At 46.6% G+C, this 16,438-nt stretch overlaps 1 protein-coding gene across 1 annotated transcript in view; it reads right to left on the bottom strand.

Moving 5' to 3' along the window:
• The window catches only part of LOC149342193 (uncharacterized), a 68,840-nt gene that overhangs the window by 12,958 nt on the left and 39,444 nt on the right, over positions 1–16,438 (bottom strand). The window contains exon 2 of the mRNA XM_089542123.1: positions 3,852–3,911. Coding sequence (XP_089398249.1) covers positions 3,852–3,911 — 60 coding nt within the window. The remainder of the gene's footprint in view (positions 1–3,851; positions 3,912–16,438) is intronic.

Here is a 16,438-nt window from a genome sequence, read left to right as displayed (position 1 = left end):
ACAGTTCGAAAGAATGTAACAGAGACAAAAAAATTAACAGAGGCTAATGTTATGGCACAGTATTTCGGGAAAGCGGGATAAATAATAAAAAAACGACATATACAAAAAGACAGGCAAAACTGAATACAGGCGTGAACAGGGGATTATCCCCGTTAAACCAAAGTTAAGGAATGCTAAGCTCACGCTGAAATCAGTAAACGACTCTCATTCTGAAAGCGCCGACGGCACCACTTTTGACTACCACGACATAATATCTGCCGTCTTGCCAGCAACCTGATGCGAAAGTTGGGTTAGAGTTGGGTTGAGTTGCAAGAGAGATTACAGAGAAGGCAATGCTCAGAAAATGGCAGCGGACCCCAATGACAGAGACAAAAATACCGCTGCTGATTTAATGCGCATATAGCAAAGCAAACGGAATTGGTTCCCGTGAACGGTAGTGCTCGCTCGTAAATTGAAAAGGCGCTTGAATATGCACGCGTTCCACTGGGACGTTGTGAAGGTGTAGGTTGCGCAACCAGGGGACAAACCACGAAGAAAGACACAGAGACACACACAAGCGCACTAACAACTGTTTACTTCTTCCTGGGAACGCATACTTATACACCTGGCCACGCATGCTCAAATCCAATCTCTAACAACAATAGTCATGCCAAGGGCTGTTAACGCAGATGCGAAAGCAAAAAAATGATTTCGGCTACGTACAGAGCCACGGACGTGTCACTGATACAGTCTACAGCGTTTTCCTTTATGTGGAAAGCTTCCAAAGCCATGGGACGTGTTCAATTTTCCTGGGACGTGTTCAATGGGCCGTGTTCAATTTTCTATCGAGACTGCATCGCCAACCACACCTTCGACCTAGTAACTTATACAGACAGCTAGATAAAGGGCTGAAAAACAAAACGCCTCTGGTCTCTGGTCTGCAAGTTCCTTTGAGCAAATGACCTCCTGCCTCACTTGTTCTGTCGTCCTTCTTTCGTCGGACGTTTGAAACATAAATCATTCGAAACACAGAATTCGGAGAACGCGTAATACGAGAGCGCGGCTCACGCTTGACTTTTTGGGTTCCTAAAGGCACTAGAGAACAGTGAAGCGTTTAGATCAGTTCGGCCTCCACGGCGTTGCTTGGGCGATCGGCATCTGAAAGCTTGCTGGCTCCTGCGCCAAACTGCATATCGATGGCGACAAATAAATAAAGAAATGACGACGACAACGCCTTTGCCGTCTCCTTCACTGGTATGTTCGCGGCAATACACACAGTGTCCCGCAAACAAAGCAATGCAAACGCAAAGCAAAGAATCAAATCTTGGAGTCGGCCAGCAATTACGCCCCTATATGCATGCACTGTTTCCGCGCACTGTCCTGAATAGGGCGGAGCGCGGTGGAAAAAAAATTAATCGGGGCAATCAGCAACTGAAACGGACTGTTAGCCCGCTCGGAGCAGTGGACAGGCATGCGTGTATGAGCGGGTACGCACGCACTCGTTTACCGGTCGCGATGACCCGGCCGATACGCTCACGGCAAGGTCTTTCTGTGTTTCAAGAACGCGCCGGCGGCGAACGCCTTCCAAGACCCCCCGGGAAAAAGGACACCGTGTGGGTTCTCCGAGGCGCGACCTAATCAGCGACAATTAAATCTCGAAAGTCACCCATTGTCCGCAAAGCTCGTTAACCGAGTATGCAAACATGAGTGAGTGCTAGGCGGCGCCGCGGGCAGCGTGTGTGTGTGCGCGCGCAGGTGAGACACTGTAGAGATCAGACACCCTTCTTAGCGTTGACCATACGGCAAAGACCACAGCGGGAGCGTGAATGACCCTGTGAACTGTTCGCGCTCCGCACTAAGTGGAGCAGGAGGCAAGGTCAGTGTTTTATACGGAGCAAGATTAACGGTGCTGGCTAAATGCGTCACCCAAGTTGTAATCGTCAGTGCTGTTCAGTGCTCTTAATCGATTAAGCTCCAACACTGTCAGCACGGACACCTTACTGCTCAAAATGAGTTCGCGTAAGCTTTCAACCTATACCAACTGGCCAAACGCAAATGGGTGCTAACGTGGCGTTAAGTATAGACAAGACTCTATCACTGTTGCGCGGTAAGCTAGCTTGCTGGAGGTACAATGCCAAATAACGCATGAACAAGGACGCATTAAGACGCCCCGCCCAACACAGAGCTCGCTCGGCTTTGCGGCCCCTGTAGCTGCGTACGCAATACGATTTCTCTTTTGTTGCATCGATTTCCCTTTCTTTGTTGCCGCTGGGATCGCCCTTTGTCCGATCAGGGTGTTGGGTGACCACTGCCTAACCTGGGCGACTGTTATACGGCGTGCCGAGTTGCGAGAGGCAGAAATGTACAGGGAGTCATTCGATTTTTTTCTGCGACTACGAATGTAAAACACAACTCTGCAACTACGAAAGTAAAGCACAACTGAAATGCACTATGCTCTTCATAAATACTATTTCGTAGAATCGCGAGCTGGGATAGGTCGAAACGTGCCATTTAGCGCTGGTACAAGTATTCTCTTCAGGGGTAGCTTCAGTGAGTAACTGGATCGCTATGCTAGAGGAACAGTAAAGGGAAGTGCAGAAAGACGCAACAGAGCGGCAAAGGAAAACTTCGTTCGCTTGGACGAGCGAAACGAAATGGCAAAGACAGAACAGTCGAACTAAAGCAAAGTACAAATAGAAACATTGTGTGCTGTGAAATTAATCATTGAGTACGCTCCAGTGAAACATATAACACAAAACAAAGTGAACACATGTCGACGGGAGGCCTTGGTCCGCCAGCGGACAGTGGCTTACCCTCAACCCTTGCTCGCTTTCTTTTGTGTTGCCAAGAATCCCATTTTCCTGCCCTGTATCTGCCGAGATATACATAACCAGATACAGGAAATTAAATTTGTGCAACTCTACGAATGGCTTTCTCTTCGAGTGCAACATGAGAAAAAAAAAGGTACCTGCGCGCATATAAACGCGTGTTTTTTTTTTTTTTTAAATTAGATTTCTTTTCACAGATTATTTGTCTAGGGTATTCTGCGCCAATACGAGTCACGAATGCATTGGGCAATTTTTTATTTATTTTTATTTGTCTCACTTGCTCTTCCGTGCTTGTTCATTCTATGCAAGATTCGCGGAGTTTAGTTAAACATAAACAAAGAACATCAACGCATTGTAACAATGCTCACATCTAAAGTTGTGTCTCGAGAAAAAAAGATATCACATAATATGACTTGGAGCGCCCTGTGAATCTAAGCGCTGTCCTGTCTTCTGATAATCAAACTTCCGAGAAAAAAAGAAATCAGTTCTGAAAAAAAAAAATGCACCTCATTTCTAAGCATCTGTGTTAAGCGATGCAAATGAAGAGAAAAAAAAAACGTCTGTGTAAATTCGCCTTAATCGTTGTGATTCTCTCACGTCTGCAATATCCCACTACCGAACTGCATCGACCATGGTGATCTGGTTCTGCGCATTGATCTGTGAAAGATATGATAATAAAAGGGCATTTTTCACTGTGTAAAACGGTCAGCCTTCCTTGTAGAGAGCGTGTTTAATACAAGGGTTCCCTTCCTCGTGTATATTGTCGACGTCGACGACAGCCGCTGATCTAAAGGAGCGATTCTCACTCGACATACCCGTGCTTCTCGACGGTCACAGCATTAGCGCGTTGGTGGACACAGGAGCAGGAGAGGAGCTAGGCGGCTTGCGCCTAGCCTGTGTGATTAAGGACCCATCCGTGACAATATAAACAATCATACTTCGGCTACTACACAACGTGGTGGTAGTGGTGAGGCGGGGTTACCAAGGTGTGCTCCCAGGTGTGGGTGTAGTTAATAAAACAAAATGAAAAAACGGTGTCGTTACCTCTTGATCCTCGTAGCCTGCTCGAGCTGATGCGACCAGCGCAGACGCCAGAAGAGCCACCTGCAAGACAAGGGAACGACAGGATACTTGGTAAGCGCAACAAACATCACCTTGCTTCTTATATAAAAAAAAGACAAAATGCTGACTCCACTTTTTTTGTGATAGCGAGATGGAACCAAGGAAAACTTTCGAATAAAAAAAAAAATAGATGCTCGAGGCTTCTTACATGTTTAGTAATGCAGTGTCAAGAGTAACTTCAATTTTTTTCTCAGATTTTTGGGTAAAATATGCAAAATATACTTTTGTTCTCGAATCATGGTCACCTAGCGTCCAAGTGATTGAATAATCTATACTTAGCAAGGTTTCATTTACAGGCGTAGAATTCGGTCCATTATTAGAAATTTTCCCTGGAGGTATTTATGGTTTTGGTAGATATATTTCCACAAAACGAAAATAATATGTGCGAAAAGCTATTATTTCGCCGCACAATAATTTTAATAAAATACTGCAGAAAAAAGTGAGGGTCTGTTTACACTTCAAAAATTCTCCAATCACATCACAAGAAATTTCAGTGACAAAGAAGTGAAGAAAACTGATGTTTACATGAAGCGTGCAATAAAAACGTGAAAAAGATTCGAACAAGCGAGCATGCCTGGGGCTCAGGCTCAAGGAAGTGACGCAAAAAAAAAAGTGGCAGCAATGAGAAACAAATAATAAGGACGAAAGACGCGTGAAAGACAAAATTTAAGCAATGCTGCGGATAACAGTCACGAAACCAAAGGGCTTCGACCGTGAGCTTACGTCCAAGCTCACAACGCCCTTTTTTCATTCATTGCACGAAGTGTCCGAGAGGCAAAAGTCCATTGTTCACACGCGTGTCCATCGCCACCCTGTGGAGCGAGGCACAAGAGCAAAGCGGATTTGCTTCGCGGTAAGCCGGGTTCTCCAAAATAAAAATGCGCAAAGCAAAGCACATGTGTGTTGCACGAGTGAACGAGCCTTTCGATATTCGTTCGATGGCTGTCTGCCGTAGCCGTCAATTGCAAAAGATTGACGCTTGTACGGCCCGACAGATCACGAATTGCCGTGCATGGCCGCAGCATGTCAAATGCTTTGCTCGTGACATTCGGGACACGCGTTACGTTGTGTGGTCATTCACTCACGTTCGTAGGAGCGTCAAATATCTGTGTGCTTATGTGTGTGTGTTCAAGGAATGCAGCTAGAGCAGTGTGTCCTGCTTCCTTAATTTCCTGTACCTGGCCGTCAGGACACACTTCCTCGTGGAAAAATTACGTGACTATAGGCAATTGCATGTAGTAACGTAACCTCTAGTCGGTGGACAATTACGTGACAATTGCGTGTAGTAACGTAACCTCTGTGGTTACGTTATACCTACAAGTTATTCAAGAAGGCTCAGTAGCACGATGAGTCAAGCAAAAATACCGGAGAAATTTAACAAGATTTGGCGCCTGTGCGGCGTAGGATGCGCCACTTTTTGTCTGCCTGCATATGTAGGCAGCTCATGCTGCAATTCACGAAACATTTATGAACGTCAATAGCAAATTTGTCGCCACAACACTCTACAGCTCCGTTTACACTACACGCTTGTAAAAGCACCTACGCTCTAGAGCAAATACTAACTAAATTTTCTGCCTCTATTAGCGACCAGGTGCCCCAAGCGATGATTTCAGTTCGCCGGTTCCCGTATTTCGATCAAGATCACATCCTGGCGACATAAGGTACGCTTGACACTGTAGTCCGTTTAAAGATCACGCCATAGTCGTGCCCTTCGTGCGCCTATATTTATATTCTAAGTCAAGAGCGGGCGGCTACCGGCGCGTCTGCAGACACTACACGACTCCCTGCGACACTAAGGATGTCACTGTCGCGTTGTCGCATCAGGGACCCACCATCGTATGACCTGTCACGGCTCAGTTAGTCCATGCAGCGTCGCAAAGAACGCGCCACATACATGAGCCACTGTCACGAGCGTCGACTTGGGCGCGCGTAGCACGACGCGCTGGACACAACACGCGCCCACAATGCGGTCTTCAAGAATGCCGCGCAGTCTATTTCGGCATCCTGGGCGGTGAATGGCAGCTTCGACAGGTCGCCGCCATCGTGACAGGAGAGCAGCCAGCGCAAACACGTGGTCGCATTCGAGCAAACGCCCGCGTGAACGCCCCGGGAGTCTGTTGTGATGCCATATTTAGAAGAGCTCCCCGGTGGTGAACAAAGTATATACGTCTTGCGTTGCGCGGTGGCGACAGTTGCCCTGTCATTCCTTCCGAGCTTGATTCGAACGTTTACTGAGTCAGCCATGTTTCGTTTTCCCCACTTTGGACTCATCAGTGTGTTTGAAGCTGTCGACACATACAGCTCAATGAGCACAGTGCTTTAACCGACGTATTTGCTCCCGGCGTGGGACCGTTGGGTTCCCTAAGGAGGGGAATCGGAATCCAGAAAAGAGTCGAGCTGTTGCAGCTCTCACACTTCTATCCTTAACGCATTTAAAGCGAATGGCATTGTGTACTTATTTCAAGGATCGTGTTTCTTTGTGAAACGAAAGTGGAGCGGGGCGGTGTCTACTGGCTTCATTATTTTATAGCCACTGTAAATTCAAAGTTATGCCAAACATTCTTGAAAAAAAATTTTTTAATTAGAAAATTTTAAGATACTGTTATAGAAATATTTAAGTTACCGGCCCATTCTTCTGACATGTTGCAAAATCTTTCTTTTAAAGTGTTTTCATCGATCGCATCGAGCATTTAATACTGTCATCAAAAACCAATGGGAACGCACTTGACGACAGCAAAAACCTGAATGAAAAAAAATGCAAGACTGCCGTCGGGCGATTTGCGGATATACTGATTTTTATAGTGAAATCTAACGTTATATGAAAAAAGTGCGTTCATAAACGGTTGCCATCTCAAAAATGCTTTTGTCCAGAAATGTTGGGTATGGGAAGAAAAGTAAACACTCGCAAGAACATTAAACGATGCCAACCTAGGCCGTCTTCGCCTGTTCGTATTCCCTGAGTTTAGTCTCTTTAGTCAGGCTACTTTGGGTCACGCTATCTATACGTCTTGCTAAGTTAAAGAAAATCGCATGTATTGAGTCGAATAAAATAAATTTCCATTAAATAAGCAATGCCTCGACATCAAATTAGGTTAGCTGCAGACACCAGCAGGCAAAAAAAAAAATGAAAGGGAAGGAATGATACCCTGTTGCGTGTTGAGAAGCCAGAAGGACGAGAGGTACAAATTAAATGCGTTGGCTGTATCTCCTGTGTCATTACAGTATAAGGGCACTCCCTGCGTCTTCTAATCTGCGCTTTAGAGATTCATCCGACGAAACTTGCGGGGAGCGCGAGATGCGTGCGCGGAGTCATAAAACCCCAAGGCCGGAATGCAAATGAGCTCTGACGTTAACGGGTCTTTACTACTCCTGTGAAATACGTCCCGCGTTGATGTTGCCTCAGTCGGAGGTGTGCTAGCGGCCTGCTCATGTGGGCACGCACGCGTTGGCTTGTTTGCGCGGAATACTTTGAGCGGCAACCCTTTGTGCAACCGTTGCGGGCTTCACCATCAAGGTCGGCCGCAAATTAGACCCGTACTTTTATCTTTGTTGCGTCGTGCGGTTTACTGCCAAGTATGAGTAAGCAATGTGCCTCGAAAAAAAAAATTACCTGAGGACGGCAGGGCAGTGCTGCATGCGATGAATGCTATATTCTTTACGGGCCCTAAACTTAGTGCCTTGCTGTGTACAGACTTCCTGCAGGCCTGTCGAGGGCGCTTGGGCGGGGCTCCGTGGAGCAAACTAGATGGAATTTTTCTGCAGACCGTGTATACCAGAAGCAACGCTTCTGCGCGCACATATTCACAAAGAAACACGAGCTACATAAATGCCAGACCCACACCTCGAAGCAGGCGTTAGAATTAACTTTCCTTTAACTGCTGTTGATGTATCTAGAGCCCTCTGTATATGATGAGTAGAGAAACTACGCTAGAAAGTACGACATCACAGCTAGATACGTGCGGAAAAACGACGACTACCAACGCCGTGTTGGTGTTTTGGAGCCAGTGCTTGTTTCGCTATGTGCCTATGTATAGCTGCGGTACAAACATTTTCAGCATCCCTTTCGTACGCACTGCTGCTTTGAACGAACCAGTCTTTAAGTGATATCCTGGTTAATCGGACAAGCCTGCAGAGGTCTACACACTGGAAACATTGCACGTACAACACTATGTGAGCGCTATACACCAGACAAACGTTATGTCGTGTTATGTGTGTTATGTGTGAGCTCTGTGAGCTCACACTAGCAAGAGGCACGACGATGCAAGAGATGCATCGTAATGGGCATATAAACTACCTTGGACGTCATCGGGACGTTTGAGACGTCCTTTGAACTTCCAGTGGAGTTTCAGTGTTCACTAGCATGGTTTAGGTGGTGTGTTTAGTAAAGTAGTGCAGTGACGACACAGGCGAACGATTCATTTCACAACCTTAGCAATAGTTATTTTCCGCTAAAACAGTTCGTAAAAAGATTTTTATCGAGCTTAGAAAGGAGGCAAAAAAAAAAAACTTGTAAAGCGAAGCTTTTGCATATATCCGGATCTGTCTAGTGGCAGAAACCTAACTACAGCACTTATTCACTGTCAAGCCAGATGCGAGCATGACCTGATGGCGTAACTGTCGTCCTACATGCTAGAGGAATGCTCTGATGTACTCGCCAAAAGAAAAAAAAACTTAGTTGCCAGTTCGGCTAAGGCACGTGGTATTGATGCAGAGGGCCTCTTAAGCCTCTATTTGAGACAGCGTTAAGCTGCAGGTACTGTCTCTGATTAGATGGTAGCTTCAAGTTCCTTTCGCCAACGGAGAGACCCTGAAATCACCTGGCCTGAGTTAGCGGGTTCCCGCGCCAATCGCTTTCTTTGCATAATTAATCTTGTTGGCTGTTCAGCGCGAAAGTGCTGTGGATTAATTAAGGGGCAAACAGAATACATTTACTGGCTTATCGGTTTCCTTGCCAAAACGGAAAATGATAACTGAAAGCCAAAACTGCGTTGATTCGATGACAGCTCTCCTCAAGCAAGCTGCTTATGCAAACGCTGAACGCAGCCTTGGAAGCTGCGGTACATGTTTGATAGGGCTCAGGCTGCTTCGACTTCTTTGCGGCTTGTAAATTTTCAGGACTTAATGCCCCAAGAAACAGAAACACTTTATATAAATGTGTAAAATACGATGTTTTGTTTCTTTCTTGCCTTAGTTCATGGGCTGAGCTAAATGTCCTAAAACCTTCGGTCTTATATCTGCTGTGCTATACAAAAGTTATTCAGTGTTTCAAATTTTAACCTGCTCCTGTGGGCAGTTTGCAACAATCTATTATTATTTTTGTCTACATAGTAATTTACATTCAATTTGCCTCCTATTTCACATTTTTAAATTATTTACCTCGTTCTGCTTTACTTCGTTCTGCAGAATTGTTGGGCAGAAGCAGAATCTAAAATGGAACACTCAAGAACTACTTCGTCCCAATCCGTTAGCAGCAACCTCAAATTTCGCGTACCTAAACCGCTCCTGCTGCTGAATACAGCGCAACGATTTGTTCTTAATTGACATCTCGTTCCTCCCGTTTTAACGATAACGCCGACCGGTTGCGTTATGAAACGGGCTCTCCCGCCGCACGCTAAGCTTCCTAAACGGCGCCGGCAGGTGCAGCGAAGCACGTAATAGATGTGCGTACGTTACCAGCGACACGAAAGCGCCGGCGGGCACCGCTGAGTCCCTTCCGCGTCTGGAGAGAAATAACTCGCGGCCAGACCGGTGGTTGCTGTGGAAGGAACACTCTATTAACCCAGTGGGGAGCAGTCGAGGAACGAGTTACTATTCCTGACAGCCGGCGGGCAAATGCACGATCGCTGCACGGCAGACCCCGCGTGGCTGCGCTAGGTAAGGCCTGGTCTGGATGCGGAACAACTCGACAGTTCTAGGAGCGAGCGAACCAATACCCCCGAATAGCCCCAATACTTGCGCCTCGGCTGTATTGGTTTTCGTTCACGCAAACAGGATACTCGGCTTTAATCTGCATTCCCGAGAAGCGAACACCCCCCAGTGCGGCTTGTTCTTGTTCGCCCTCAACGCGGTTCTTTATTGAGACCGATCATTCAGAGGCTCAGCTTTTAATCAGTGCCTGTCTCGCTATGCGCAGCTAAGAACGAACTCGGCGATGGTAACACGCTTGCTTGGGGCAGCAGGTTATAATGGAGTGATTCGTAGCTGATTGGCAGCAATAAATATTAATATTATGCTGATACAGGCACACTGTTGACATGATCGTGTTAGTGACACCGTTGCGTACGCCAGACGTTGATTCCGAGGTCTTGTTGACAAAAATTGCAGTGCTGTCGCCAGCCTCTGACGGAGCCTGTTTTCAGGCGGCATCGGCGTGGATACGCAGTACTGCATTAGCCTTTAGTTTCGACGTTCCTTATAATAACTTTCAGCTTTTTTCTTGACTTGCCCAATTCTTTCCTAATATATAGCACATTTCAGTACCACGTCGTTACCAACTTCGCCTGGTGAAGTAGTTTGGTAACAAGCACACAGTATATAAAAGAGAAATGAAGAAAACGGACGATGGAGATAAATTCTTGGACGAGATACCAAATGTTGAGATAAAAGCATTCGCGATGGCAGGAAGCCTTTTGACTTTCTTTACTCCACATCTTATCTCAGATTTATCTGCTGCAGGCTCGGAACCACCAAAGTAGGCTTCAGAGACAATGCGCTCACGCCTAAAGCAGTACGAGCACGTTCTCACTAGGAGCAAGCAACCATGATTGCTCCTTGACTAGCAAAGAAATGATGGCGGCATATGATCCTTCCGCAGTTGCAAACATAACTATTTATACTATACTATTATACTATTTATTTATTTATTTATTTATTTATTTATTTATTTATTCCCAAAATGCTGCTGGACGTGCAAGTTAAGGCAGGCGTAAATGGAGTACTGCATTAAGATCAGAGTGCACCGGCACGCGAGCTTGCGTAATTTAGCCGTATTACAGCGCTTATATCAATCATAGAGGCTGTTGCCTTGCATTCTACGTAATGTGCCTGTCTATGGTTGTAGTTATGACGACGACAACGAATGTGCTCATGAGTGGAAATTTCAATATCACAGTTGGGTGCCAGCATACACCACCCCCGAGTTCCTAATGCAGCGGTTATCAACGAAGCCAGATTACCGAACCGCGTTCTGTTTAATTTCGGCGCGTCCACAAGGTATCCTTTTCAGCGACAGGCAAGGAAAAAACCGAAACCTTCGGTATGTTCAGCAATAACTGGCGCATGGTAACCGAAGAATATGTGACGTGCAAGCAGAACTACAGCATAGTGAGCATTAGTAAGCAATCGAGAAAATAAATAGGATGTGAACAAAGGCCCCTAGACACTTGAAACGCGGGTGCACGGCTTCTGCATCCGTAATGAATGCCGTCGCTCCCGCATTATATCTCCTGCCTCTCAAATGCCAGCGCGTTGAATCTTCTACTACTATAAATAAATAATTAATAGGAGCCCGCCGGGATTTTTTCTCAGAAATTTTTGCTGCTAATGATTTGTCGCTTTCTGAGGACTGCCAACGTCACTAACGAAAGTTGTACTCGCTCATGTCTCCCGTGCTTTGAGGCATGAAATGTCTTAGGAGGGACACAGCGTTTAAATAACAAGAGTCACAAAACGTTCTTAGCGTTACACCCAGTACGATGGGTAAGCTAGTTTGACTGACGCGAATGTACGGCTGTAGTGTTTCCATATATGTATATATGCCGACCATGGTCGGCCGCCGCGGTGGCTCAGTGGCTATGGTGCTCGGCTGCTGGCCCGAAAGACGCAGGTTCGATCCCGGCCGCGGCGGCTGAATTTCTTTGGAGGAGAAATTCGAGGCCCGTGTACTGTGCGATGTCAGTGCACGTTAAAGAACCCCAAGTGGTCGAAATTTCCGGAGCCCTCCACTACGGCGTCTCTCATAGCCTTAGTCGCTTTGGGACGTTAAACCCCATAAACAAACAAACAAGCAAACAAACCATGGTCGGTGATTTTCATGATAATGAAGATATGCGCCAAAACTGAGTTCGCTTAGCAATCGACTTGACGTTTACGCTTGTGGTAGTAAGATTTAGAGCGACAAAGCAACAGCTGGAGGCTGTGCGAAATGATGATGATAGTTGCAGTGCTTAGTAACACTAAATATGGGGGAGGGATGTAGCGTCTATGCGGTTACACTAACATTACCGCCTCGAGTAATCCCTGCAGTGAATGCCTTTTGCTGACAGTGTTCGAGTAGCCGGGTACAGTAATGAGTCCCGGAGTGAGGATGACGGGTAAGGATATAGAGCAGACGTAACGCACGGTCACGAACTCGGCAACAGTCGTGCACGGTCATGGCTCACTGCGCTTGTTACGCCTGATGTCAGCCTCATCTAAAAAGTCATTCATAATCAGCGGTTGCGCGGACGACGCCTATACATGAGTTCGCCGAACGTGCAATGCTCAAATGTAGCTGATGATGTCTTAATTCGGCATTGTGATCGCTTGCTCACTTAGGTAATCTAAGCCAACGTAGACATGCACAACTCTGCGGACCTCCCCATCCCGTACTGAGGCCGTTAATTTAGTATTGGCACTTGCATAAGGCACCCTACCCACCGCCATCGTAAACCTGCTTGGAAATAGCGATGAAATTATATAACGCTTATTCCTACTGCACCACGCACATATAGAATGTAACTGAGTATGTTTTGGTAAGAATGCAAGGATGCTCACGGTTTATCACTACAGCAGCTCTTCATTTTCCCGACTCGTTTCCCGGAAAGGGATTTAGGTAGGTATAGAAGTACGCATTCAGTAGCTTTAAATACAAGGTACAAAAAACACTTTCCTTTGACACTTTCCTCCGGTCGTAATTGGAGCATTCGCTGGCACGGGCATTCAGCGCTGATTTATGTTACAAAGCTCGCAAGCAAGCTGCCGCGAGGAACGTTTTACGACGTTTACCGTCTACGCGGCGGCTGGCATGTTTGCCTTGCGCGGACAGCGCATGGACACAGCATTTATCTCGTCAACCTAGATGTCCAGCGGAGACGCCACCTTGCCGCCCACTCGCTTCACGCGCGTCGCCGCGTCCTTGCAGCGCTGCGGGTTGACCGCTGAAGCGTACATAACGGCGGCCTTCCTATACGGGCCGAGCAGCCCCAATAAAATATCAGTCAAGCGTTTCATTGGAAAGATTGGGAAGGAGTGTGGGTATTTATAGCTCGCGAAATCGCTGTGCGTTCGCATCGTTGGGTCCGCGCCAGCGGAGGCTGCAAAAGATGGGCTGCGGCACGCATGGTAAAAGAAGAAAGGAACGGAGGAGGTTCTAAACATTTTTAACGACCCGGAGCCTCTTGAAAGCTTGTGCCAGAACGGGTAGCGTGAAGCAAATAACCCAATAAAAGCTGACAGGCTGCAGTAGCTGGAAGCGTAAAAGAGGGATCTCAGTCTGATAAACAGCAGGTTCCGCACTTTTTCTCATGGCCCGTCAAATGTGCCAAGTACGTAGTAGCCTCCCTTAAGTACCAGTACCGTAAGACGGAGGGAAAATCGCGCGCTGGCTTTGTGATGGTCATGCTGTTTATTACAGATGTAAACAAATGTTTTTCTCGATGATCTGTGCTCTCTGCAGGAACTACGGAACTTTGTATATTTAGTGGGGAGCTTCATGTTTGTTTCGTTCGTTATTCATGTTTAGCATGTTTAAGTTAAATATTTTGCACTGTACAAGGGTATATTTGTCAGTGCATATATAAACAAATGCGGATCTACACACGAGGAGTGATCGACTGTATTACCAGTAGAAAGCTTGCGCACAGTCTATATCAATTCTGCTAATCATGCTCATGAACAGAGGTTAGCCTGTCAACGATCGATTGGTTTAGGTATACTGAAGCGAAATGCTTTACCGCTGCCTACGAAGCCAGCTAGCTGAGCCTCGCTGCGCGTTACATTAATGTTGTCCTAGAATTCAAGCGTTTGTCAGAAATCAGATCTGAGTGCAAGCATCTGGAGACTGAGAGAGCTCTGCCTCCTTTTGAAATGTTGGAGGCGCTACCAATTCTCTTGCCCCCCTCCTCTTGCTTTTCGGAGTTCTTGGATCTCTGCAAATATTCTTTTTCCTGAGAAGAAAGGCTTCTGTTGGGCTGTTGGTCTTGGGATTTATCGTCCCAAAGCTATACCTCGAGACACGAGAAATACCATTGTAGAGGGCTCCGGATCTATTTCTACCACCTGGGGATCTTAACCGGCAGTGACACCGCAGCAGACGAATATTGTTGGGTTTTTTTTTTTGCATTTTGGCACACTGAAGTCCCGTCGCCGTAAACAATGACAAGGAATCAAACCTGCGACCTCGTGCTGAGCAGCGAAGCGCCTTTGCTGCCTCGTCAACACAGCGAATCCCTTGGGAGAAAGGCGGCTGCAAGCGTATGGTCGGTGGTGTAGAGTAATGTCGGGTCAAATCTGTGGTTGGACGATCAAAATGTGTGCGTGAAGCTATTGCATGTATTCTTCAGCAAGCAGACTATGCTACGTTTCATTCTAAGAGTGCAATGCGGTGTTGTGGTAACTGTGCAAGTAGCGCGCACGCTTTAACGTAAAACCCCGTCGCGCATAGATCGTACTTCACGAGGCCTCTTCGATGGGCAAGATGAAACCACGATAGAGAGTAAAACCATATGCTACAGAGTGCAGGTCAGGGTTCTGCACGCTGTAACGAAATGTACTTGCTTTGTCAAGGTAGTCCCGATTTCAGTCACAAGTATTGTTCCCATTGATTTCAACCTAAAACCTAATTTTCAGTTCGGTGTATGGCGCTAATGGTGAACTAACTTTGAGGCACTAACGTAGCCAGTTCGAATAGGCATACGAAGGCGAAGTATGACACAAGAACCTTCAAATCCTCATGTTTCTGGAAACTTCAGCATCTCAATAAGCCGGTGAAGGACGACGTGTGCACGGGGCGACGCTGAAGAGGCGAGGCTGAAGGATGACGGTCGTATATCGGAGGAAGCCAAGGTGACTTCAGCCGCGAACGAATGTCATAAGCGGAAACATCAGCATAATTACCCCTTACCTTTCCCGTTACATCGCCACTGAATTGTAGAGTATAATACGTCACAGGTGTCCACTGACGTCACTGCATCTTACGATTCAAACTATGGGAACCCATTGAGGTGTACACCCCCGTTAAAAGTATCGGGCCCAACGGCTTGTGAGGCCTGCTGTATGCCTCGGCTATGCATCCTCAGCGACCGCAATTTCTCGAAAGAGGAATGGCTTCGTGTCCTTATTCCTCCCACGCTTTGGACTCTTAGATGTGCTGAGGAGCCCCGTTAAACAGCTTAGAAGCAAAGCTCTTAGGTTGTATACTTTTGACGGGAGCTGTACTTCAGACACCCTATGGCATTGTGGGCAGTTATCCGCTAATAAATCCGTCGACGTTCTCTTCCTATTCCTTGTTCTTATTTTGTGTAACTATACGTGAACGTGCAGATGTCGCACAAGCGTTTGAATGCAAATGCACAGCTCTCCACACTCTTTCCGCTCTACAACACATTTATTTCCGCGACGCATTACAGGGAAAGCAAACCGAAAAATATTTTTTTCTGTTGGTACGTGTTTACCGTAATCGCATGAGTTCATATCTAAACGGCGTTGTTAGCGCCTGTCGGATATCTTCCTGCTTAATTCTTTAACTTCTTTCTTTATTCTAGTAATTTCTTACTTCTTCAATACTGGTTTCCGCTATTCTCCTTTGTGCGAAAGTGAGAAAGTTATCACTCAAATGGAAGAGGGCTAAAAGAACGCGAAAGTCTTTGTTTCAACAGTGGGCGTTGTTTCAGCAAGGACTGGGCGACGGCAGGAAACAAAAGCGCTCACGAAAGGCAATTGTTCTCACCCCTGTTGCTCTTTGAGCCAAATAATAAGCGTAGCAGCCTTCACCTCCATTCCCATTACTGTGACTGAAGGCGCCGCGGAAACCCTAACTGCAAGCGTTTAGTATAAATTACAGCCTCGGCTAAACCGCACTATTACCATGGACTAATAACGTTCACCTCTCTGGTCGGCGCATTCGCGCTTGAAAGCAGGTTTCGTCGTAAGGTCATATGCGGTGAAAATTTACTCCTCGCCCTTTCGTTTCTCCTCGACAACCGACGCAAAACTAAGCGTATAAGTGGCAACCTCGCAATGGCCCGAAGACCCAGACGGCCATTTCTCGCTCAATGCTTCTCCCTGTTTAGCTATATGGAGCTCACCAAGCAGTTAGCGGCGCATTGAAAGCCAACACAATGCGCAGAAAAGCGTGTGCACTGTTGACTTTCCTTCGCCCTAGAACTTTAATGTTGCTGTCACGTCGCTGAGGTTACGACCACTTAGTGCTAAGTTCCACTTTATTACGACGCGAGCTAGCGATTCTTGTCCTGCCGAAAAGATTATGGGCCAACTACGATGGAATGAAATAAGCATGAGCCCCGTAAACA

This window comes from Amblyomma mixtum, chromosome 5 (assembly GCF_055824585.1).
Source record: "Amblyomma mixtum isolate Tamu chromosome 5, ASM5582458v1, whole genome shotgun sequence".
NCBI classification, from domain to species: Eukaryota; Metazoa; Arthropoda; class Arachnida; order Ixodida; family Ixodidae; genus Amblyomma; species Amblyomma mixtum.
Note: the sequence above shows the minus strand (reverse complement) of the source record. Positions and strands in the feature narration are given on the sequence as shown.